This window comes from Babylonia areolata, chromosome 3 (genome assembly GCF_041734735.1).
Source record: "Babylonia areolata isolate BAREFJ2019XMU chromosome 3, ASM4173473v1, whole genome shotgun sequence".
In the NCBI taxonomy this organism is placed as follows: Eukaryota; Metazoa; Mollusca; class Gastropoda; order Neogastropoda; family Buccinidae; genus Babylonia; species Babylonia areolata.
Window position 1 is genome coordinate 40,604,971 of NC_134878.1, and position 26,081 is coordinate 40,631,051.

Genomic DNA, 26,081 nt, shown 5'->3' on the forward strand with positions numbered 1-26,081 from the left:
AACAGCTCCCCCGACCCGTGCGGGTGGTTTTTTAAGCCATACCTGCCCCCAATTTTTGGCACTCTGGTTTGGCCCTTTTTGGTTCTGGAGTTAGAGTCACATGGCGTAAGGGGGGTTAAAGGGGAAAAAAGTAGCCTGGGGACTGATTCGGGTTCGTGACCCTATTGGGGAGGGTCAGTTGGAGCTCCCGGGAAAATCCCAGTTTGGTTTTTAGGCTGGGGCCCTAGGGGGGCATGGGCTCAAACTGTCCCCCCCCGGGATGTGGGCGAAGAGTGCTATTGCTTGTTCGTCCTCCCCCCCCAAGACAGGGGGCCCACTCTTGTTCGGCCAGTTCCTTCCCTTTCTGGGGGGCCATCCCAAGTGGTTTTACCCAATGGGGCGTCCCTGTGAGCCCGTGGTCAGCCCCGCGGGGATGAGCTGGGACGATCCCCAGCGGGCCCAGGGGCCCCCTGTTATGTCCTTGCACCCGAAAGGGGGGGGGAGCGTGTGGACCGTTTGGTTTTCCCCCCCCTGCTTGGGATGGTGGGTTTCCACCCCCTTTTCAGAGGGGGTCCTTGGGTGCAAGGGGGACCACGGGGTGCGTGTGGGGACAAATCCCCACTTTTTTCACGGGGGGAAAGAGGGGCTGGGGGGGTGGGGGCTGCCCGGTTTTGCCCGGGGATTAGGGCCTTTTTAGAGCCCTTTTGGGCCGCAAGGAAAGGGCCCTTTGTGAACCCTGGGGAGGTCACCCGTGGGTTGACAGAGGCCCCCAAATTTTTGGGCAGAGTGGCAATATTGGTCGAGGACCCCGTCCTGACCGGGCAAGAAATCGTTTCCCCTTTTTGGGGGTGTGTGTTACCCCCGTTTAGATGTGCTGGGTTGGGTCCGGTGGGGAGCGGACAAGGGGGGGGGCCCTTGGGGGCTTTTCCCCGGCAAACCCCGTGTGCCACCCCAGGTTTCACCCCAAATGGGTAGAATTTGGGGGGGTAACCTCCGGGGGGCCCAGCCCTACTGTTTACCGAACCCAAGGGTTTATGGTGCGTTGACCTTGAAAGGGGAAACCTGGCCAAAGTCGGGGGGGAGGTCCCGGTCCCCATTGGGTGTCAGTCCCGGCCCCAAAACGAAAGGGGGGGAAAGCCCGGAACCCCCCCTGGGGAAAAGCCCAAGGGCCTCCCCCCGCAGGGGGACCGGCCCCGGTAGCGGGAAGACCCGCAGAGGGTTTGGCCCCGCCCCGAAAATTTTTCCCTTTCCCCTGGGGGGACTGGGGTGGGTTTTCCCCGGGGGGGGCTAAAATAGAGATCCCTCCCCCGGGAAAAACCAAAATTTTTTCCCCCCCAAAAAAGGGGGTGGGGGAGGGGGGTCCCACAGAGAAGGGAGGAGGGGGGAAAAAAATGGGGGCCCCGTTTAGGGCCCTCTCCGAGTTTGGGGGCCCGGGGAAAAGGCCCCGGGGGCGGCCTTCCCCTTTGGGAGGGGCTGCGCCCGTGCGAAATCCCCACAGCACGGAAGGATGGGTTGCCATTCCCTTTTTCCCTTTCCTCGCGCTTTGGGGCACCTGGGAGGCGACGTCGTTTCCCCTTTTCCCCCCCCTTCATGGGCCGGGTTTTTCTGGGACGAACGTCGCCTCCGCCCATCAAACGTCTAACGACGCATCGCCCCGGTCCGTATCGGGAGGGAAACATGAGCTTTCCCGGGGTGGGAGAGTCTCTTAACCCAGGCCCAATCCCGCATCATGTTTTCCCCGCCTTCGTGGTATGGCACCCCGAGGCCCTGGAAAACCCCGGTTTGGGAAACCCGCAAAAAAACCGACCCCCCAAAGAGAAAGGAAAGACAGGATCGGGCTTAGAGGGGAAAAAATCGAACGAATCGGGGGGTTTTCCCAGTCGAATCGGTACACAGTATGTAAGAAAACATTTAAAAACAAGCCCCATGCAAAAAAATAAGGGAAAAAGGGTACCGGGTTTAATAGCCCAAAAAAAAAAATAAGACGGACAGAGCGTAAACCCGCAAAGGGGGGGGAGAGCCTTGGCCCAAAAGGGAAAGATTAAGCGCTTATAGTTTTTTGAGGGTTTGGTTTTTGGGTTGTGAGGGGTGGGCCCTTTTTCACCGTTAGCCGCGCGAAATTTGGGCCCAAAAGAGCAAACCCAAAAGGCCCCAGTTTTTATCAGTTTGACAGGTACAGTATATGGGCACCAATTTTGGTTGTAAGCAAATTTTACCCGGGGCTAAAAAGGAAGTGCTTTGGACACATTGCGTGTCTGCTTTTTGGGCTCGGTGAGTGTTTTAAAAAGAGTTAAAAAATTGTAATGTGGTTTTTTTTCCCTTTAAAAAGAGCATTTCATTCAAAAATCACCAAAAGTCTTTTATATTCTTTGTTTGCATTTTGCCGGGTAGCGTGAAATTTATATTAATTTATACGGGCAGATTTTTTCCCCCACTTGTCTCTGAGAATCTCCCACCCAAAGGTTTTTTTAAAGGAGAGGGGGGGGGGTTTTGGGCCCAAAGGGGTTGGGGCAAACCCCTTGAAAAAAGGAAATGAGCCAAACTCTGGAAAACCACTTTGCCCCCTGGGTTTTAAAAAACCCAACCCGATTTTGGGAAGTTATAACCCAAACCCCTGGTGTGTGTGTTGTGAGGGGGGGGGGGCATGGGAAAAGGAAAAGAAAAAGAGAAATTTGGAAATTTTACCCCCGTTAGGGTTGTGAGTATGTTTATGGATGTCTGAGTTAAAAAAGGAAAATTTTTTAAAGGGGGAGAAAAATTAAAATGGTAATTTTGAAAAAAGTTCAGTCCAAAAATCCTTTCCCCGGTAAAAATTATTTTCTCCCCAAATTTTTAACCCAAACCCCCCCAAAATTTGTAAAAAGAAAATTAGTACAATAATTTAAAAACCCCATTAAAACCCTTAAGCGCCCTTAAAGTTCAGTTTAAAAATTATTTTTAAAAACTATCTGGGGATCCTTGCAAAAAATAAGGATATTTAAAATTGGTGTGTGTGTGTTTGGGGGGCGTGGGGTGGGGGGTGGTTCCCCTGGTTTTCCCATGATATGCTGTGCATCTCGACGATGAACAGAAACAAGGGATAATTCATGAAATGATAAAATGCAAAAAACCATCACAATAATTATTGTGAATAAAAATTTTCACTTGAATATATAATAAAATTAAAATTTAATATTATATATAATATATATAATATATATATATCAAAGGAATGCTTTCCCCACATACGCACACAAATAAAGGTGATACACAAAATATCTATCAAAGAATAAGATACTAAGTATAATGTGATATTAACAATAGATATTAATATTTATAAAATATCCCCAAGACATTAAGAAAATACTATCATCTCATCTGAATGAGTACCATGAATGGAAATATTTGAGTAAATAATCCATGAAACAAAGACACATAATTGAACAGTACTGTAGATGGAAAAAGCTTCGACACAACTGGAAAGACAGCCCCAAAACTTCAGCTCATTGTCAAAGCATAAGTTGAGCTGCAATTGAGTTTGGTGAAGTAAATGCAGCCAAATAGTTCAGTGAGTATAATTTTGTGTTTGTTGAATAATACTACTGTTAGTATAAATTTTTAAAAATTCTGTTATCACAGTGTTTTCCTCCCACTAAAACACACAACCGAAAACTGACAAAATCCAAACATATTTTAAATAGAAGTCTGTTTTTGTTGTATGTTTTAAATTAAATAACATATGTTCTTTTTCAGACATTACTCACTTGCAAAGCGGGCCCCCCCCCCCCCCCCCCCCACCCCCTCAAACCCCCCCCCCCCCCAGGCAGGCATCAAGACCTATTCAATGATCCAAAAAGGCCGGTAAAAACACCAGGTAGCGACAGCATGTTATTCCCGGGATCCAGGAAACCTGTGTGCCCAAAAAAGTTTTTGGTGTCTTTTTCTCTCCCTGTGAATCGAATCATTTGTAAGAATAAGATGAAATGCACCCACCTTAATTTTTCTACTTATTTGGTTCTTCTAAAATTTTAATCAGGACTGGTTTCATGATGGAAAAAAAGCTAGAGGACTGAAAGGAAAAAAAAGATTCATATACTGTCATTTTAGCTACAACTGATTTGCTCCTCCTGGGAACCTTTGTCGTGGTTTCCCCATCACCTACCCTTTTCTGTATAATGCCCCAATTGCATTTGTTTAACTTTTTTTGCATAATTTTGCAGAAGCTGATCAGCCAAGACCACTGTAACTTATTTTTGGCTGTAATCCTTCAATATTTTTTCAAAAACCAAAAATTTTTGAAGAAGTCTCTATCCACCAACCTGCCCTTATTTTGGGGAAATCGGTTATTCATTCCTTTTCTGCCAACTTTACAGGAAGTTTTAGCGATTTTTAATTTATTTTGAAACTGACATTCATTTTAATAACAAAACACAAATTTCCTGGTCCAAACTTGTGAAAAGTTACTGAAATACATCTTTGCAGCATGTTTTAAGTACCAATAAACATCTTTTTTTTTTTCCGCTGGCAAATTGAAGATTTTCAAAGTTTGAGACTGATACTTAAAATTCAGTTAATTCTCTGCCTGAAAAAAATTTCAGTGCATTTTTTGTGATATATTCAGCAAGATATTTTATTATGAAATGCAACTGTCCTATTCTTTTCAGTGCTGTAGACCTTCAAAGTTTCTATTCTGTGCAGATTGACATGGCTGATTTTCTATTTCCCCCTACTTTGACAGGCATATTTTCCAATTTCTTTGCTGCCGAAGTGTTATTTTTTTCTTGTGCAATATGCCATTATCATATGGTTTTTAAAAGTATATGAAGTTTTCATTAACAGTACCCTCACGGACAGTACAGTATGACTGTGAAAATGTGAAAATATTAAGTACTAACAGCATGTACACATCGTTACATCTTTAAAATGGAATATCTTCAGAACCAATCAAGATATTCACTTACTCTTTTTTTTTGTTTTTCTTAATTGTCATGTTGTTTGCCAAAAATCACATTTCAGTCATTGTAATGAATATTAAATTTTCACTGCCGCCACCTACAGACATTTGCATAGAGTCTACCAAAAGTTTGCGCTTGCTCTTGCAATCCTGATGTTCACTTCATCGTCGATGGTCGCATTTCGTGACAGTGTGCTGCCAAGGTATGTGAACCGCTCCACCGCACTCAGTCTCTGACCTTACTGTGATGTTGGGCTCAACGTGGGGTTTCCCTGGGCTGGTGATGGAGAACTTCAGTTTTCCTCGTGCTGATGGGTAAGGCCGAAGTTCCTGCGGCAGTGGCAAAACTTGGCGACGCTGAGTTGCATGTCAGCTTCAGATCCAGCGTTGAGGGCACAATCATCAGCAAACAAAAAGTCTGATGATGTCTGTCATGACCTTCGTTTTTGCTTGAAGCCTTCTGAGGTTAAACAGCTTGCCATCTGTTCGGTACTTTAGGCCGATCCAACATCGCCATCGTCTGAAGGCATCAGTAAGGCATTGCAGAGAACATGAGGCTGAACAGTGTTGGAGCCAGAACGCAGCCTTGCTTGACACCATTTGTGACAGGAAAAGGAGCAGATGTTTCGCCATTGTCCTGGACTAGAGCCAGCATGCCTTCATGGGAATTGGCTGGACCAAGGAAATAAATTTCTGAGGGCATGCGTACTTTGCCATGATCTTCCACAGTCCCTCTCTACTCACGAGTGTCGAAGGGCTTTAGTGAGGTTGACATAGGTGGGAGAACAGATCAGCATTTTGCTCCTGACATTTCTCTTGCAGCTGCATTGCAGCAAACACCATGTCCGGTGGTTCCCGCTCTTTTCAGAATCCACATTGGCTCTGAGGCAAATGACCTTGGTCAAGGTGTGTCTGTGAGGCGGGTTTAGTAGGATCCTGGCAAGTATCTTGCCTGCGATGGAGAGCAAGGAAATGCCCGATGGTTATCACATGCACAGGCTTGCCGGTTCCCCTTTCGCTGGTACAAGTGAATGATAGATGCATCTTTGAAATCCTGGGGGATCATCTCTTCTTTCCACATGAGTGAGACAGCTGATGGAGCTTCTCAGTCAGCACAGTGCCTCCATCCTTGTAGACCTCTGCTGGTATGGAGTCTGAGCCAGGTGCTTTGCACTGGATAGCAGACGGATTGCTTTCTGGTCTCAGAAGTGTTGGCGATCATCCAGTGCTTCGTTGATGGGACTTGTGGGAGACTGTCTATGCTTCATCATTTATGGAGGGAAGGGCGATTTAAGACACTGTTGAAGTGCTCAGCCCAGCGGCACTGAGGAGGGGAGGAGCCTGAGGATGTGGGGCCGTAGACCGTCTTTAAGGCATCATAGAACCTCTTCATATCGTGCTGTCAGAATATCCCTGGATCTCATCAGCTTTGTCACTCAGCCACTTATCCTGCATCTGACGTAACTTTGGCTGAACAGTCCTGCGGATGGCATTGTACGCATCCTTTTTTGATGTGGATTTTGGGTTTGCTCAGGTAGGCTTGATGCCGACGGCGTTTCTCATCCAGAAGCTGCTTGATTTCATCACAGTTTTCATCAAACCAGTCTTTGTGCTTTCTGGTCATGGGTCCCAGGGTCTCTGAAGCTGTACTATAGATCAGCTCGCGCAGGGTCCTCCAAAATCAGACTTACATTCTGTTGGTCCAGAGAGGCGGATTCCACAAATCTTCAGCAGCTCCACAAAGGTCGGTTTGATGGTGATGTTTTTCAGCTTAGCAATGTTGAGCCGTTTTGGAGCCTTCTGGCCTTGGGGGGCATCTCTTGGGCTTTGGATTCGAATATTCAGCTTCGAGACTACAAGGCGATGGTTGTCCAACATTTCGGCACCGCACATGTCTTTGTCACACTACATCTTCCCTATCCCTTTTCCTGACGAGAGTAATCGATGAGATGCCAATGCTTTGAGCGAGGGTGCATCCATGACGTCCTGTTACGGTAGGGAGGCAGAAAACTGTGTTGGTTATCAGCAGTTCGTGCTCTGCACGGGTTTCTGAAAAAAAAGCATCCTTTGGGTTGCAGTGGCCACGCCATGCTTTCCAATCACTCAATCCAGGAGATGTAGTCAGAGCCAACTCTAGCATTGAAGTCCCCAAGAATGATGAGTTGTCCCCTTACGGGGATTAGCAGCAATGACAGAGTGAAGGTCCTCGTAGAACTTCGCCTTCACTCATCCGGGTTGGTCATGGTTAGGGCGTAGGCACTGACAATGGTGAGGTGCTTTCTGGGCCAGATGCCATGGGAGTTTCATGGTCATAAGCCTATCGTTGACTCCCTTTGGGATTCCAGCTAGCTTGGGCTGACTAGTGCTGTTTTTACTGCAAAACCATCGCCCAGCCTCACGTCGCTCTTCGCTCTCCTCATCCACTCCAGAAGAAGGTGTAACCCAGATCCCCGTTCGCAGCAATCGCCTTCGCCTGCAAGCCGAGTCTCCACTCAAGGCTGCGGTTGTCGATGTGGTATCTGGCGAGTTCGGATGCAACTAGTGCCGTTCTCCTTTGGGGTCTGTCCGCGATATCTAATGTCCAGGAGAGTCCTTATGTTCCAAGCACCAATGGTGAGAGAACGATCCTTGTTTTTTTTCTTTTCTTTCTCTTTGATTCGACCACTGATGTAGGGTCCCCGCCAGCCGCAGTATGCTGGCCAGGGTGATATGGGACAGGCAATTTTTAGGGCACCTTTTCTGACCCCTTCCTCAGCCAGGGAGGTGAGCAGGCGCATTCCTAAAGAGGGCTGCTCAGACGCTCAGACGGCTGCCGAGCTCCATTCGCTGCTCCTGTCGATGAAGAACAACCTATGGCCTGAGCCGCCTGCATGCAGGTCTGCGGCTGCGACTGGCAGTGTACCCACACCTGTCGTTTCGTCACTCGCCTGTCACCACAGGACTTGGGGGGTGATAGAAATGATGAAGGATGAAAGGTCAATAAGGATGACTGATGACTTGCGCGATGAGTTTGTTTAAAGTGAAGAGGAGTTGCGCAACATCGACCTCACTCTCTCGTCCGGGTCCACCAATTTCCAGTGGCAAGACTAAGTCGAGACGACTGGAGGATGAGCACGGATGCAGTGGATTGACCAGAATACCTTTCGGTGTCTCATCTTGCTCTCTGCACTCCACAGTGCGTTGCTGTAACCGCCTTCCTCTCCGTTGAAACCGATGGGTTTCTTCCGCAGATTCTGCCGGATCCAGACTTCGCATGCAAGGGCAGACACACCCCCGGGGACCAACTGCGTGTGGCATGCACACAGCACGGTGGAGCTAGATGGCCGTCGGTGCTCTCCTGAGCCAACGCCCTTATATATATATATGCAACCAAAACACGTGGTGTTTTCGTTCTCGTCAAGATAGGATTACTGAAATTATCTTTTGGCCCGCTTTCCAAAACATCTGTTAAGACTTCAATGATTCAGAATAACGCTGCCAGACAGATTTGCAGAGCTTCTAAATTTTATCACGTTTCTCCTCTCTGTCAGTCTATCCACTGGTTGCCTGTTTTGACAGAATAGACCATAAGCTGTCCACTGACTTGTTCTGTAGTCAATGGATCTGGCCCAGAGTACTTTCTAAACCCCTCCATATCTAAACTCCTCTCACCAGCTCCATTCTTCCACTGATACTGGACTTCTCAGGATGCCTCATGTCTTAAGACCCAACTGACACAGATCATTCTCTTTTCAATTGCCATGGACGTGGAATAAGATCCATGACAACCTCCATTCTGATTCCTTCTCCTCTTTCAAAATCTGCTATCAGAACTCTCTCTCCCTCAGTAATGAGTTTAATTGTGGCAGGACTACTAGTTTGCATATCATGTGCTTGATTACAGATATGTATGTTTGTTCTTTAGTTTAGCGTCTTTTCACTTTTGTGATATTAGACAATTTAAAAAAAAAAAAAAAAAAAAAAAAAAAGTGGGGGTGGGGAGAGGCGAAAGAGAAGTCAGGATAATACAGAAAAGGTAGAAAACTACCAAGAAATGCATAACTAACATGAAATTATCTTTAACAGTAACAATCAAATAATGAAAATAATAACTGAAACCATTAAACATGATTATGAAGAATATTAAAGGAATGTAGAAATCGGGCTAGGAAACTAATGCCTTGAAAGTTCTACTAAAAGAGCCTCGTTAGAAAATATGTATGTGTACACATACACATGCATGTGTATATATGTGCATTTGTGTTAGTATAACTGATCTTGCACTGCGTGTCCTGTGCATGTGCGCGCGCGCGCGCGTCCGCATGTCTATGAGGCTTTGTGTGTGTGTGGCGTGTCTGTGTGTGTGTGTGGAGGGGCAGCTGCTATGTATATATATATATATATATATATATATATATATATATATATGCATGTTAAAATGGATTTTTTTTAAAATGTGCAGTATGGTATGTTTGTGTGTGTGCGTGTGCGCGTGTCTGTGTGGTTTGATTTGTCACATTTTGGTGTGTGTGTAACATTGATGTAATGTGTTATGAAAAAAAAAAGTGTTTAAAAAGTACCAAAAGCAGATTTGTGGACAGTGAGCAACATAAGTATCCATTATTAACCTTTCCCGTACGTCGTGGGTGTGAAATCACCCAGACAAGTGTTTTTGCTCTGTAACTCAAGTAATATTGAAGCCACTTCCACATAATTTCATGACTTTGTCCATAATATAGTTTACTACATATCCACTGAACATTATTTTCTTTTATACATAAACAAAGAAGTTATTAATCAATTAATGTCCCCAGTACGTCGTGGGTGTGACGACACCCATACTCCCAAAGAATAAACCTTGCAACGCCGTACGTCGTGGGTGTGGAGCCACCCATGCAAAGCTTGCGCGCCACGCGTTGTCGACGTGACGTCACTTGGGCTCGCTACAGAGAGAGATCAGAGTGACCTTGTCTTTTGTTGATCGTATCCCGGTTTCAAGTCTGCGGCAAGTTTTACTCTAAAGTTGTAACTAATTTCAGAAAACAATATTTATTGCACTAGATATCTTCAACAATATTGAATGAACTGTTTTTCTTGTAGAGAATGATCGGGAAGCAACTGATTGATAACTTTTTATCTAGTTGGATTAAAGTGCCTTTCTAAAGAACTGGATATTTTTGTAAGTCTGAAATCAATTGATCTAAAATCTAGTTGATATAGAAATTTTATTCTTATCCTAATCTGTTCAAAGTAGAGAAAACCCGACTATGGCTAAAAAAAAGAAAGATAGTTGATATAGAAATTTTATTTTAATCCTAATCTGTTCAAAGTAGAGAAAACAACACCCTCCCTTCTCACGGGCAAAACTTATTTCACAATGCGCCTGGTCAAGCACTGGAGTAAATAGCCTACACGCACAAGTGGAAACTGCGCATGCAAGTCTGCTGAAGAAAAGTCAAATTTGCTTTACGGACAGGTGTGGTTACTGTGCACCCACGACGTACGGCAAGGTCTTATTTCTTCAGTGAAACCATGGGGTGCCTACACACCCACGACGTACAGCGAAGGGTTAGTTCGTACACAGAAACCATGGGTGCCTGCACACCCACGACGTACAGCGAAGGGTTAGTTCGTACACAGAAACCATGGGTGCCTGCACACCCACGACGTACAGCGAGGGGTCATTCCTTCTTAGAAACCATGGGTTTCTGCACACCCACGATGTACGGCGCGCAAAATTTTAGGCGACGTACGGGAAAGGTTAATACCAGCCGCCATGGCGAAGTGGTTAGCGTTATGGACTGACAGCTGGGAAGCCCGCTCCTACCCCAGTGTTGAGTGTTATGGGCTTAAAAGGAGGAGTTTGTATTATACTTCATGTTTGGTGATACACATACTTACCATGTCGAACTGATGCATACTAGGGCCTATCGGTTTAAATGAAAGACTGGGGACCAACAGTTGAGTACTTCACAGATGCATCTTTGGGTGTGAACTGTGTGTCCTCTAAATTTCCTGACCAACACTGCAAGTGTCAGTATCTCTCAGGCTTGGTTGACACCAGAATATCATGACAGAATGCGGAGAGTTCAGCCCTGTCACGTAGTCCCAAACCTAAATGGACCTCCATAGCAGTATCATCATTATCCTCCTCCTCCTCCATCATCATCAATATAGTCCCAAATTATGCGGCCTTTCATGCCCTACTCTCATGGTGACCTCAGTTTCGATACCCTTCCACTTTTGCAGAAACAGGAAGACACCTGATAAACATTCAAAACCTACATCAGAATCATGTACACTGGAACAATTGAACCAGCAGAAATCATGAAAGTTCCAATCACAAACACACAAGACAATATTCCTTACACAAGTTACTGTTCCAAACAACCTCAACAATCAACATGCAACAAACAAGCCTCAACACAACCATTCAGTCAAAGACCCCAAAAGAATCAGAACAAGAGAGGCAAGGCCTTCAAGACTCACTTGTGATACACTTTAAAAAAAAAAAATCCAAGCTTTTTATGTATTGAGTATAATGCATTTACTGTTATATTATATTTTTTTGTATTCTCTAAACTTGGCACTTTGATCTGATATTCAAACCCAACAAAAGATCTGTCATTATTATCATTTTTTGTTCAAACAGGAACTTCTTTTGCTAAGCATGGAAGTTTTCTTTATTGCAAACGTTTTGGTGCAGAGAGTAAAATAAGGGAAATTACTCTGTAATTAATGCTGGGGACTTAGTTGCTTTAAACTGATCTTTTCTCTCTTAAACATTACATTTTGAAATTATCTCAATACATAAAAAGCTTGGATTTTTTTTTTTTAAAGTGCATCACAAGTGAGTCTTGAATGGCCTTGCCTCTCTGTTTCAAAATGTAATGTTTAAGATGAGAAAGATCAGTAAATTAAGTCCCCTAGCATTATTAGAGTAATTTCCCTTTTTTTACTATCTGCACCAAAACGTTTGCAAAATAAATAAAACTTCCATGCTTAGCAAAAGAAGTTCCTGTTTGAAACAAAAAATGATAATTATGACTGCTCTTGTTGTTGGGTCGAATAGGCAGATCAAAGTGCCAAGTTTAGAGAATACAAAAAATATAAATATAACAGTAATGCAGTTTGCATATAATCAGGCTTCTTTTTTTTTTTTTTTTTTTTTTTTTTTGTGCCCATCCCAGAAGTGCAATACTGTTTTAAACAAGATGACTAAAAAGAACTGAATTTTCCCTATTTTTTATGCCTAATTTGGTGTCAACTGACAAAGTATTGCAGAGAAAATGTCAATGTTAAGTTTACCACAGACACACACACACATACAAACGAACACCCGGGTTAAAACATAGACTCACTTTGTTTACACAAGTGAGTCAAAAAAGCCTGGAAGACTGACTGAAACTGTAACACAAAATACATAGACATGTCTAAAAGACAGCAATATTAAATAGAACTGTTCAGTGTTCTATATATTGACAGCCTCAATTTTTCTTTTTAAAAATGATACAAGAAAACTACTAATCAGTTCTTATACTGAGATTGTATTAAAATTTGTTTTCAAAAGGTTATTTGAAAGATTTCATTTCATGGGACGGATGTGATATAATGTTACTTTTTCTGATGACTAAACATGGATCAAATGTATTATATAATGTTGAGATAAGTAATGTCCCTTTATAACCTCCATATCTCTTGGTGGTATCCAAGCATGGCAGAATAAACGACCAAGACTGTTACTCTGTGTTCAACTTTGTTACACATCAGCAGCATGTTTTTGTATGCTACATAACAGACAGATCTGTGATACACACAACAGAAGACATTCCACCCCTGCATGATGGCAAACACACCGAACTTCAACCACAATCAACACCATGCTGGACATCACAAGTATTTCTCTTCATCCAACGATCTGTGTCACTCGCCTATGTTTTGGTAATCCCTAAGTTTGTTATTTCAGAGTGTTCATCTTCCCAGCCATCCTAAACAACAAACAGGGTTGATAATACTTTTGTTCTGTCAGTGTTGTCTGTTGTGTATGCATACCACTGTATCAGTTATGTCTGCACTTTTTGATCAACTTCCTGATTAAATAGTAAACAGCACTGTCCCTTGCACAGCAGTAAATCAATATTTTCAGAGGGATGCCAACAGCTGGTTTGACTAGAGAGTCCACAGGACTCTCGATCAGGCATTTTAGGTGTCCCCATGATCTAACAAGTACCAATCTGCCGCAGGTCAAAAAGTATTCTTTCATCCAAACACATCACACACTGCCTTACAATCAGTTCACACACACACACACACACACACACACTGAGTGAAAGAGAGACACACATGCACACACATTCTCACTTGTTGAGAGAGATACACATGCACATACACACAAGAGAAAGAGAGATAGATAACCTGATAAGATACACATGCAAACAAACACACACACCCTCACCCCTCCCCCCCCCCCCCAATCCCCCACTCTCACACAGTGACTGAGTGAGAGAGAAAGAGTGAGGATTGAACCGTTGAAAACAAAAAGCCTTACATTTACAAGGATGATTTTTGGAAGTTTGTCAATCCTGTCACAAATGCATTTAATTTCCGAGAGTTGCATGATGGCCCGAATCAAATTTCACACAAGTTCTGGACTTCATTACATGCGTGTGTCCTTGGGGTACTGCAGTGGCCATTTGAATGAAAGAATCGTTCTCCCATGAACGTTAATCAATGCAGCAGGAGGAGTTTGTATTATACTCCATGTTTGGTGTTACATATACTTACCATGTCAAACTGATGCAAACTAGGCCTATCGGTTTGCTCTGCTTGGCCAAATTTCACGCGGCTCACAGTGAAAAGACGAGCAGTCTTGCCCGGTCTGCTCTTAGCCAATCAAATGCCTCTAAAACCTATAAGCGCTGAATCATTCCGTGGCCATCGAAGAAAATGCCCCATGAGAACCACGGCGGAGACGCGGGGACGGACGGTCAGGCATTCGAGTTTGACATGGTAAGTATATGTAACACCAAACATGAAGTATAATATAAACTCCTCCTTTTGGTGCCATATACTGTACCATGTCAAACTGATGCAGAATTTAAAGCAAATGGAGAAGGGCAACGCCTACTGGTTCGTATGGGGAGCCCTTGTTACCGAGACGGCAGTGTTAGCCACGACAAAGGAAATCCCCTTGGAACCTTCAGCCCTGGTCATGCGGAAATCCCTGAGGTAGAAGTTGATGAATGAATTCTCAGACCACCAGAAGGCTGCCTCCAAGACATGCTGCAGTGGCACTGAGTGCTGGAAAGCAGCCGAAGTAGCTATGGCCCGCACTTCGCGTGCTCTGGGATGAAGACATCTGATATCCCTATGAGCATGAGAGTAGGCTCTACGAATGACTTGGGAAACGCAGCGGGAAATGGTGCCTGCAGCGATGTCTTTCTTGTAATTCTCATTGAGGGAGATGAGCAGACGCCTCTGAGAAGAACGCCTATAGCGAGACCTATCCCAATAGTATTTGAGACACCAAACATGGCAGAGATGCTTATCCTCATCATCTTGGGCAATATCAGACAAAGGTCTGACCCTCAGAGAGGGGGAAGGGACCTCAGGGTCTTGGTTCTTAGCCAGAAACTCTGGAAGGAAACGAAGAGTGATGGAACCATCTCTGTGGAAGGCCAGATCTTGTTGCATTCCACTAAGACCATGAATCTCGCTTCTACGACAGCCTGTGGCCAGCAACAGAAGAAAAGTCGTCTTGAGGGTGAGCAAGTCGAAAGGAATAGTCCCCAATGGCTCGAAGGGCTGTTTTCGAATGAAATCCAGCACCAGGAACAAGTCCCAGAGGGGCACTCTTCTGGGGTTTCCAGCTTCCTTCAGAGAGGCACCCCTAGCTACCTCTCTGAGCAGGAAATCCACTTCAAAGGCGGGACCACCTAGCTGTTTGATTGTGGTACAGATGGCAGACTTGTACCCTTGCACAGAACTAGCAGACAGGTTGAGAACCGAGGAGCAGTGAGCCAGAAAGTTGGCCAGCTGCATGCTCGTAGGGTTAGTAGGGGGAAAGTCCTGAGCTGTACACCACCGCAACCATTTCTTCCAGCAAAAGTCATACACAGTCTCCATTCCCTCCCTCCTTGCTTTGGTGACTATGGAGAGGAGGTCAGAGGAGGCACCCCCTTGGGTCAGCGCAGCCGACACAGAGGCCGACCGAGGGGTCGAAGACTTCAATGGTGATGCTGACAGTTCCGACCGCACAGCACCCATGCGTGCAGGTGGAGCAGTTGAGGATTGGAATGAGGAATGCCCGAACGAGGCTGCCGCAGCAGATGAGATTTGATTTCGAGTTCCAGGGGTGGAACATGTGTCAGGGACTGAAGGTCCAGAAACCAGGGCTGGGCTGGCTATTTCGGCGCAATGAGGATCAGCTGCAGGCGTTCCAATCTGGCTTTCCGTTATCACCTTGGACAGAATTGGAAATGGAGGAAACGCGTAGGCTACTCCAGTCTAGAGAGAGAGCATCCACTGCCCACGCTTCTGGGTCGGCGACTGGAGAGACATAAGTGGGAAGTCTCTTGTTGAACTTTGTGGCAAGAAGGTCCACCATCGGCCGAAACCACCGTTCCCACACCCCCTGAAGGGTGTCCTTGTCCGTGTGGCTGACACTCTTGGACCTGCTGAGAGCATCTGCCAAGATGTTGGCTTTTCCTGCTATGTGTCTCGCTGAAAGTGCAATGCCCTTGCTGTGGCACCAACGGAGGAGAGCCTCAGTCCGCAGGGAGAGGTCTGCTGAGTGCGCTCCACCCCCCACCCCCCACTTTGTTCACGTAACATGCGACCGTCGTATTGTCTGTGAACAAGCAGATGGTCTTGTCAGTGGCCTCCCCCATGAAGTGCAGGAGAGCCCTGCAAACTGCCTCCAGTTTCCGAACGTTGATGTGGCACTGGCGCTCCTCCGGGGACCAAGTCCCTGCTGCATGGAGTGAGTCCATGTGGGCTGCCCAGCCCAGGGAGGAGGCGTCTGTGAAGAGTGCTACCTGAAGAGCAGGTGGGGCTATGGGCATCCCATGTGTCCGAAGAGGGGTGATTAACCACTCTGATGTCACCTCGAGGAACCACTCACCCAGACATATCTGGGTATCCCATGGCTGAGTGCTCAGGAACCACCGTAACCTCAGTGCCCTCTGAGGAGGGCGCTTGAGAACCCTGCCCAGGGGAATGAGAGGTGCCATGGACTCCATCATGCCCAGGAGGGAAGAAAGTGTCCGCACTGTTGCTTGGGAGGAACGGCGCAAGTGGCTGAGGAGGCCTGCCAGACGGTCCCAGCGATCTGGCGTCGGAGAGACTATCATGGACCACATGTCGAATCTCATCCCTAAGAAGTTGAAGGACTGACTTGGGGACAGATTGCATTTCTCCTGGTTCATGAGGAAGCCCAGTTGGGAGCAAAGGTCTAGAAGTCTGGCCGTATGACTCTGGCACAGGGCCTGCAACTGGGCCAAGATAAGCCAGTCGTCCAGGTACACACAGAGACGAATGGATTCCGACCGGACGATGGACACCCATTCCCGCACCACCTTGGTAAACAGGAAAGGGGCAAGGGACAGACCAAATGGGAGGGCCGAGAACTGGAACACCTTGTCCCTCCACATGAACCTCAGGTACTGACGGGATGCCGGATGGATGAGGATATGAAAATAAGCTTCTTTCAGATCAATAGAGGTAGCCCAATTGCCCTGTAGAATGGTCTCTCGAATTTGTGCCTGTGTGTCCATCTTGAATTTCATTTTGGGGAGGAATTTGTTGAGGGGGGACAAGTCCAAGACTGGTCTCCACCCTCCTGAGACCTTTGGGATCACAAACAACCGGCCGTAAAAACCGGGGCCCGGGTCCAAGAGTTGAGATATCGCCCCTATGAGGAGTAGGTGCGATATGTCTTTTTCTAAGACGCTCTCCTGCTCCGTCGAGCTGGGCACATAAGGACGAGGAATGGATCTTAGAGGGGGGCGGTCCTCCGCCCAAGGCAGCACGTACCCCGACTCAAGCACCAATATAATCCAGTCACTCAGTCCCAGAGCACGCCTCTGATGTGCATGCCGTGACAAGTTTCCTACTTGGAGGGGCTGAACGACTGGCAGTGCTGAATCGGGGCCCAGTCATTGGGGGTGCTGCCTTCTGGCCTTGGGCATGGCCGGTCGGCTTGGACGGACATGAGGTGGTTTATTCCTCTGCCGCTGATTCTGCGCACGCCGCTTTGACTTAGGTGGCGTGGTATATGGAGGGGCCCTGGTGGCCGGTCTCTTCAATGGCATACAACCCTGGCGCCCCTGGGAGGTGTGGGCTAAATATGAGGCCACCTCCGTGTTTGTCTGCCCTGTGGCTGACAAAATGGGGCGCATACTGGCCAAAGAGGGAGTGCTGCTGTGCTGGGATGGACCGCAGGGCAGCCCTCTCCTCCACAGGAATGTTAGGCGGAGAATGGCATCACGCCGCGCTAGCACAGTATTGAAGTGAAGGCTGGTAGCTGTGTCTGCAGGTGCCGTGGGACCAGATGCTACCCTATTGCCAAAAGTGTTTAACCTCTGGTCGGTGAAGAGGCCAGGCGGGACAGAGGAAGGAGACCCCGTGTCCTGATTAAACGGACGCTGTTCCCACAGCTCACTGGTCCTGTGGAGGAACGCGTCGAAGAAGGTATAAGCCGTGGAAACCTCGAGGAGGCAGCGGCAGGCCAATTTGTCCCACTCTGCTAACGTTTTAAAGGATAGGGTAGCTGAAGTGGGGAATGTGGTGCGCTGTGAGACCAACATCCTGTCCTGCGCAGAGGGCTCTGCTTCCCTGTAGGCAGGGTGGTCCTGTGTGTACCAGGACCACACCCCTCCCTTGGAGGAATCTTTAAGGAACTTGACCAGGGAAAAAGCGCCCGGGGCAGAGAGGAACTCCCTGCCTGGAGGAGGGATGGAAGCAGCACCCCTGACAGTGCGGGCTGGCTTATTAAGCCATTCCTGCACCATTTCTGGCACTCTTAGTCGCCTTGTGGTTCTGGAGTTAGAGTCAAATGGCCTAAGGAGGTTCAAGGGTAACAAAGTAGCAGCCTGAGGGACTGATTCAGCATGTGTGACCCTATTGGGGAGGGTCAGTTTGAGCTCGGCAAAGTCTGAGTTTGGTTCAGGCTGGTCCCTAGGGAGGCGCGGGCTCAATCTGTCCCCCTGGGATGGGGGCGAAGAGTGCTCATCCGCTTGTTCATCCTCATCTGAAGACAGGGGCTCCCACTCTTGTTCACAGTCCATCCCCTGCTGGGAGCCATCCCAAGTGGATGTACCCACTGGGGCGTCCTGTGAGCTGTGGTCAGCCCAGCGGGGTGAGCTGGGACGATCCCGAGCAGGGACCATGGCCGCAGCTGTTATGTCCTTGACGCCTGAAGTGGGTGGGGAGCGTGTGGAACCATGCTTGGGATGGTGGGTGCCGCACCTTCTCAGAGAGGGCGTCTCTGGATGCAAGAGGGACCCATGAGTGCTGTGAGGGGACAAATACCCAATCAGCTACCTGTAGGACCGAGGGCTGGGTAGGTGGGAACTGCAGGCTCCCCAGGGCCGAGCAGGGCCCCTCGGCAGCCGTCGGTCCAGACAAGGAGGCCGTTGTGACCGTGGAGGTAACCTGTGGGTTGATAGAGGACCGATTTGTGGACAGAGTGGCAATATTAGTCGAGGAGCTCGACCTGACCGACAAGAAGTCGATCCCACTTGTCAGGGCTGTGCGTGTCACCCTGTGAGATGTGCTGGGTTGGGTCCAGTGGGGAGCGGACAAGGGGTTGGCCCCTGGTACTCCCGGCAACCCAGCATGAAGGAAAAAACCTGGCCAAGTCGGAGGGAAGTCAGGTCCGACTTGGGTGTCAGTCCCGCCCGAAGACGAGCGTGCTGACTGCCCGGAACCGCCTGACACGCGCGGGCCTCCCCCAGCAGGGGAGACCAGCCGGACAGTGGGAAGAGCCGAATCCCCTCCCGTGGGGAGACTGGGGTGGCTTGGCCCGGGGTGGGCAAAGTAGAGATCCCCCACCCACCCCTCCGGAACCAAATTTTTCTCCCCCCAGAAGGAGGTGGGGGAGGGGGGTCAACAGAGAAGGGAGGAGGGGGAAAACAGCAATGGGGCCTGTGAGGGCCGTCTCCGAGTGGGGACCCAGGTAACGGCTGGGCGCGGCCTCCCCTTGGGAGTTCGCGCCTAGCTGCGAGTCCCCACTGCCAAGAGAGGACTTGCCACTCCCCCTTCTCCCTGTCTCGCGCTGGGACACCTCGGGAGGCGACGCTCGTACCCCTTCCCCCCCGGTCCCCTTCATGACCGTTTTACTAGTATGAAAGTCGCCTCCGCAATCAGCGTCTAAAGACGCACCACCGCAGTCCTTATCGGGAGGAATCATGAGCTCCAGGCCTAGGAGAGTCTCTTGCCAAGTCTCAATCCCAGCCTCATGATCCCTGCCTTCGTGGCATGGTATACGAGGCATGGTACCCGCGCTTAGGCACCCAGCGAAAATCCGACCCCCAACAGAGAAAGGAAAGACAGGATCGACTTAGAGGTAGAAGAAAACGAATGAATCGAGGGGGCCGAGTCGAATCGAGTACACAGAATGTAAGAATACATTACAGACAAGCCGCATGCAGCAAAATAAGGCCAAATGAATACGCTTAATAGCCAAAAAAAAGTGTAAGACGAGACAGAGCGTAAACCGGACAAGATAGCGTGGAGAGCCTTGGCCAAAGGAAATGATTCAGCGCTTATAGCTTTTAGAGATGTTTGATTGGCTAAGAGCGGACCGGGCAAGACTGCTTGTCTTTTTGCTGTTAACCGCGCGAAATTTGGCCAAGCAGAGCAAACCGATAGGCCTAGTTTGCATCAGTTTGACATGGTACAGTATATGATACCAAATTTACTTTTTCGATGAATCGTACCCTTTCGAAGCTGGCTGGATGACAATGATTCAGAAGCAGCCTTTTCATCTTGTTTGCATTTTGGAGCGTAAGCCACAATAAACAGACATTCAAATTTTGAACTGTATCACAGAATACTCGACAAGCCTTGTTGTCAGCATACCGGACATTGGCAACAGTTTCCTGTGAAGAGGGAAGAGACGAAAGTTATGAACTTTGGAGTGGTAGCAAATTTCACAAAGATAATATGCTGACCAAAAACTAGTGAAACAAGAAGAAGCAAACGCTGTTCTTTGACCATGCTCATTCAGATTTCAATCAGCACCGATTCAACAGTGTGTCCCGCGGACTCCCAAACCGAAACTGTGGTGCATCCTCTCTCATTTTAGAGTCGAGACGCACATATGTGCGTTAACGGAAGCCCTATTTCATTTCCATTGTCATCACTAATCCAAATCTTCTAATGATTAATCTGATTGAAACTGAAGGTTCTTCATTGTTGACCACGAGGTCAAGATGACATATCCATTCTATTTCACGACCTCTTTCAGTTCAAACTATTCAAACTTACTTTATCCTCATCTGTGTAGCCCACAATGCTGTGAATTTATCTCCCATTCCATTTTCAAACACTGACTGTCTGAAATTTTCATGATTTTCAAAAACTCTTTACTCAAAAACTACTGCACCTATCAAGACACTGTAAACTGCAAATGGTGGCTTGAGAACAGAAGTCTCACATCTCGCTCATTTGCATAAAAGTAAAGGCATATGGGATGCCCATGGACATGAGAGGGACTGAATAAAAAAAATGTACTTTACAGGAGGGGGAAGGCGTGTAGGGGGTGCGAGGCTGCAAAAGTCCCTGGTGTGATGGAAAGCTGACACTTCACTAGGGCTCCCCACTGAAGCTGACAAAATCCCCCCCAAAACTTTACGAATCTCAATAACATTTTCAAATGTTGTAGGTTTGGTGCATAAAGTTTCGAATGGCCCTAACGAATAGACATGAACAGAGATAGTGCATGTGCTGTAGGATAATGAGTAATACCACTGAGCTATCGAGTTCACCTAAGTCAGTCAAAAGAAATCAATCTGTGTATGCATTTTGTTGTTTTTGATTCAAAGTGCACCAGATTTAATCAAAACAACTCAGGACGGACTCTCAGCCGAATCTAAGAAACGCATATTTGGCACAAGAGTTGGTTCCGTCAAAAAAAAAAGAAAAATGGACCTTTTTTTTTAGCAGGATGGATAAAAAGAAACCAATTTGTTGTCAATTAATCAGCAGCTGCATTGTAAGAGCCACTGTCAATGACATCCCTAACCTCTATTTTTCTCTCCAGATTTGCACAGATCTCAGGAATGGCCTCTGTGGTAAAATGTAAATTCCATGGTAAAGCGCATTGATCATTTTTTTATGCGTTTTCGTGTAGCTCTCACATCCCTGGATACTGAACCAAGAAAATGGTGAACCAAATCTGGTTTCAGCGGATTCCAAATTTCTGGCGGGTCTTCTGGGATTTGCAAACGAAAGCACGGCAGGTCTTCAGAGTGGGAATGGGTTAAAAATAATATATTAATATACAGTACACATGTCAATAGTGTAGATAGTGTCATGCTATGTGTTCTGTCAAGAATTTGTATTTCTATCAATTGCAAACAAGGAAAACTAATTTACAATGTGCCATTTTCAAACCCAAATGTCCCACAACTGACTGGGAAGAGCCCAATGAAATTTTCTGGATCCGGAACATCAATTATCTAAAAAATTCATAATCTGGAAATGCGGCTTAATTCAGAAGACTTACAACCTATTTCTTGCTTGACTCTAGTCTAATTCTGAAGATTTTTTTTCTTTCCCTATGTTCAATCCCAATTTGGCTATGGTAGACAGTACTTCCAAAGATAGTGATTATGAATTTGTTCAAGATTACCAGTGACACACATGTATGTACACAGACAATGAAAACCGATTTATTGACTCATTTTGTTTATACATAATACACACACACGCACACACACACACACACACACACACACACATATATATATATATATATATATATATATATATATATATAAACAAATGAGCAAAAAATATCTGGTGGGATATGATCAATGAAACTATCAAAAATCAAGTCAATCTATCCTGCAGAAAAAAAGTATGTTTTATCAACTCTGCAGAACACGAAAAAGAAAAACACTGGGTGGTAAAAAGTAAAATGTCTGAAAGCATATTGTCATGATTGATAGTAACTTCAATTTTACTTTTTACTAATTTTAGGGACCGAGGTTTCATGGCTGCAATATACAAGAAATAATTCAAGAAAGCACTTCTGTTCTGCTAAATCAAGCACTGACAAATGACAAGTAATCTTACTGCAGTTCAATAGAGAACAAAAAGGATGAAAATTAACGTTATGTTTCAATCATGGCTGTAAAGACTATCTCAGTAAAGACTATCTCAAGTGTAAATCTGGTGCAAGTCAATGTATCACAGGTGTGTGGGCATGGGAAAGGATAGGCTGTAAACAGAAAATAGCCTAGGTTGCATAACAGTGACAATGTGTGTATATTACTTATGTTGATATGTCAGCAACTGAACTATAGTGAAACGCATCTATTGCATTCTGTGGCAATTTCTAATTCTATTCTGACTTGAGCACTTGACACTATGACAGAAGGTGGTGAAGTGGAGTCATATATTAAAATAAAAAAACCGAGGCAAAGCCTTCAAGACTCACTTGTGCTTCACGCTTTATCCAGTAATGGAATCATGAGAGAGAGAGAAAAAAAAAATTTTTTTCTTTAATTGTTGAAAAGTGGTCTGTATTAAATATGATATATAAAATAAGCTTGGGAGAACAAAATAATTTCAAAAATATCAAAAAAAAGGCATGTACGCGGGATCGAACCATGCATGTTCAGTTCCGAAGCAAGCAGACTAATCTCCACTCCTGTGTGCATTTGATGTCAATTGACTAAATTTAATACTTAAAGCAATGTTGATGTTTTCTTCTTCGTGTGATAAATAGATGTGACTGTAGAGGACATAATAACACTGTTTAAAACATGTTTTTTGTATGTTTAATTATATCTCGATTATTCTTTTATTTCCGCGGTAAAAGGAGGCATACATACCAAAAGAGACATTGCCATTAAGCACACTGCAATACACTGGTAATCTCTTGATCTGTAAGTGCAAGAACCATGCAGTCTATACTGAGCTGAATGGATGGATTCAGTCTTTCTTTTATGTTCATTCCTGTTAATTCTGTGTCCACTTTAGAATATTTATATGCAGTAACACTGTATGTGTTCTGTCCACAATTTGTATTTCATTCCTTTTAATAATGAAGAAAAACGAGGTCATGTTGTCTTCGAAAACAAACTACCTTCCAGTGGGAAGCGGTTTTTAGAATTTTCGGATTTCAGAACGAATCTCAACGAAATAAACCGTTCGGAAATACGGCTTAATTCGGGAGACTTACAACGCGTTATTGCTTTTTTTGTTGGGTTTTTTTTTTCTGACTAAGCGCGTTGGGTTACGCTGCTGGCCAGGCATCTGCTTGGCAGATGTGGTGTAGCGTATATGGATTTGTCCGAAAGCAGTGACGCCTCCTTGAGCTACTGAAACTGAAACTATTGGTATGGCATACTATGTTTAAGCCAAAACTGGTACTGGCAGACAAAGTATTTCCAGAGTGGCCACAGACACACAGAGACAACCGAACACTGGGTTAAAACATTGACTCACTTTGTTTACACAAGCGAGTCAAAATTAGGTATGATCGCACATCAGCATCCTAAATTATATAGCCTATAAATATGGCCGTAAATATATATATATATATATATATAAATATAATATATAACCTAGGTGGCGTAACAGTAACAATGCGTTTCCATGAATACCTAATATCTATGTTCATATGTCAGCAACAGAAAAGTATTTATTACATTCTGCGACAATTTCAAATCTGACACTTGAACACTTCCAAGTCAGGAGTCCAGCCGACAATCGACAACACAAACGTGTTCCGAATTCAAAGATTTCAGGTTGTTCTTTTTCGATGAAGCAGTTGTTCAGCAGTTTTGTGTAAGTAGGCCAGTGATCGTGCACGGAATCAAAAATATGCTGTAAAGAAACAGACATGCTAAATTTCAGAGCAATCAATTTACCTCTTCTTTCTTGGGAGAGCTAGGATTATCGCTGTCAGACATAATGAACTGCACGAAATGGCGGCAAAATGGCGCACGGATTGAATTTGACCAATGAACAGCGTGAATATTTTATTGCCACAACTACAGTGGCCATCAAATTTCTTTCGGTGATTTTTTGTCTGTTTCATTTGAAAGCGACAGCATTTCTTAATAACACATTATCAAATAAATACATGTTTTAATGAGTCTCGGAAAGAACGAGATGTTATCGTCGACAAAAAGAAAAACTGAGGTGGGGGAAAAAAGCGCTGAAGATTTCTGGACTCGGGCTCCCGAGGGAAAAAAGAAAGACAGAGAGTGAAAAAAAATGGTGTCACCATTCGTTTCCGATTTTGCAGGGTTAGCGTCTCTATCAACCGAGAGACATTTACTTTCAGTTTTAGTTAGGCATCCGCTCCCTGAAACTGGAACTCCATATGCACGGCACCGAAACGGCACAGACACGGTATGCTGTTTCGGATACGAAACCTCAATTCACGAATTCGTCACAACGAAACGTCACGGCGGTATCCCACCTTTGCTGTCTTTTGATATATTGCTGAACCACTCAAAGCTTATTCAAGTTATTGCTGATCAATAGTGAACACACACACACACTGACGGACACACACGTGACACTGACACACACCTATTCCCAGTCCGGCAGCCCCGGTGACACACTGACACACACAGTGGCACACCACGGCACGCGCGCGCACGCACACACACACACACAGACAAAAAAAAAAAAAAAATCGCCTAATCCTCTAGTTATACATATCAAGTAAATTCAGGAATTACCTAAAACTTTTTACAGATGGTTCTCTTCTTGACTCTGGTGAGAACGGAATTGAATCATGTCAGTACTGATCACTGTGACTTGGGCCGGTAAACATTTTTATCATCTTTACCGCTCAGTGCTGAACTACTGTGTTGCCATGATGTGAAGTTTTCATCACTTAATAAATAGACAAATAAGAAATGAATAAATAAATCAGATGTATGACTGATGATCATAACTTGTTCGTACTCGTAAAGGACGGGAACACGAAAGCGGCCTCGGTGGGTCTGTTACTGGCTGTGCCGCGGCGGAATAAACAACGACAATTAGTAAAACAATAAAAACTTGAATAAAGAAACAATTAACTTGAAATGCATGTATGAACTTGAATGCAAGACGGGTGCAATAGCCGAATGGTTAAAGCGCTGGACTTTCAATCTGAGGGTCCTGGGTTCGAATCTCAGTGCACCTGGTGGGTAAAGGGTGGAGATTTTTCCGATCTCCCAGGTCAACATATGTGCAGACCTGCTACTGCCTGAACCCCCTTCGTGTGTATGCGCACGCAGAAGATCAAATACGCACGTAAAAGATCCTGTAATCCATGTCAGCGTTCGGTGGGTTATGGAAACAAGAATATACCCAGCATGCACACCCCTGAAAACGGAGCATGGCTGCCTACATGGCGGGGTAAATAAATAAAAACGGTCATACACGTAAAATGTTACATGTCTGTCTGAGTGTGTATGCGTGTGCGTCTGAAATCTGATTGAATGACACAGGAAACGACTCGAAATGATGAGCGCCCAGTGGCAGCCGTCAGTGGGCTCTACCCTGGTAGGCAGCCTGTTGTGCAAATGTCCCCGTGTATGTAAAGCGCTTAGAGCTTGGTCTCTGAAGGAGGATAGGCGCTATATAAGTATCCACATCAATCAATCAAATAGTGAATGGATGATTGGATGAATAATACTAAACTACCTCTAACATGATGATACTAGATAAATAAATGAATGAATGACCAGAATTAGATTTTGTTCTCTCCGAGTAGAGGAGTCTGTGATACATACGGATTACAAGCAAAACGGTGAAATTTGGCACACAACACACACTAGCACACACACACATACACACTGATATATATATAACAAAATCGTACTCAGCAAAGTCATAGCAAAACAGGTCCCCCCACCCCCACCCCCCACACAAAAGGGGCTTTCCACACACACACACACACACACACACACGTGCGGTGCGCTCACGCATGCACGCACCCGGCCTATGCACCCTT

At 45.7% G+C, this 26,081-nt stretch overlaps 1 protein-coding gene across 1 annotated transcript in view; it reads right to left on the reverse strand.

Moving 5' to 3' along the window:
• The window catches only part of LOC143280564 (protein DEK-like), a 54,069-nt gene extending 29,998 nt beyond the window's left edge, over positions 1-24,071 (reverse strand). Inside the window, exon 1 of the mRNA XM_076585256.1 lies at positions 23,995-24,071. Within this exon, the coding sequence (XP_076441371.1) occupies positions 23,995-24,036 (42 nt within the window). The 5' untranslated portion in view covers positions 24,037-24,071. The remainder of the gene's footprint in view (positions 1-23,994) is intronic.
• Between the last annotated feature and the right edge of the window lie 2,010 nt (positions 24,072-26,081).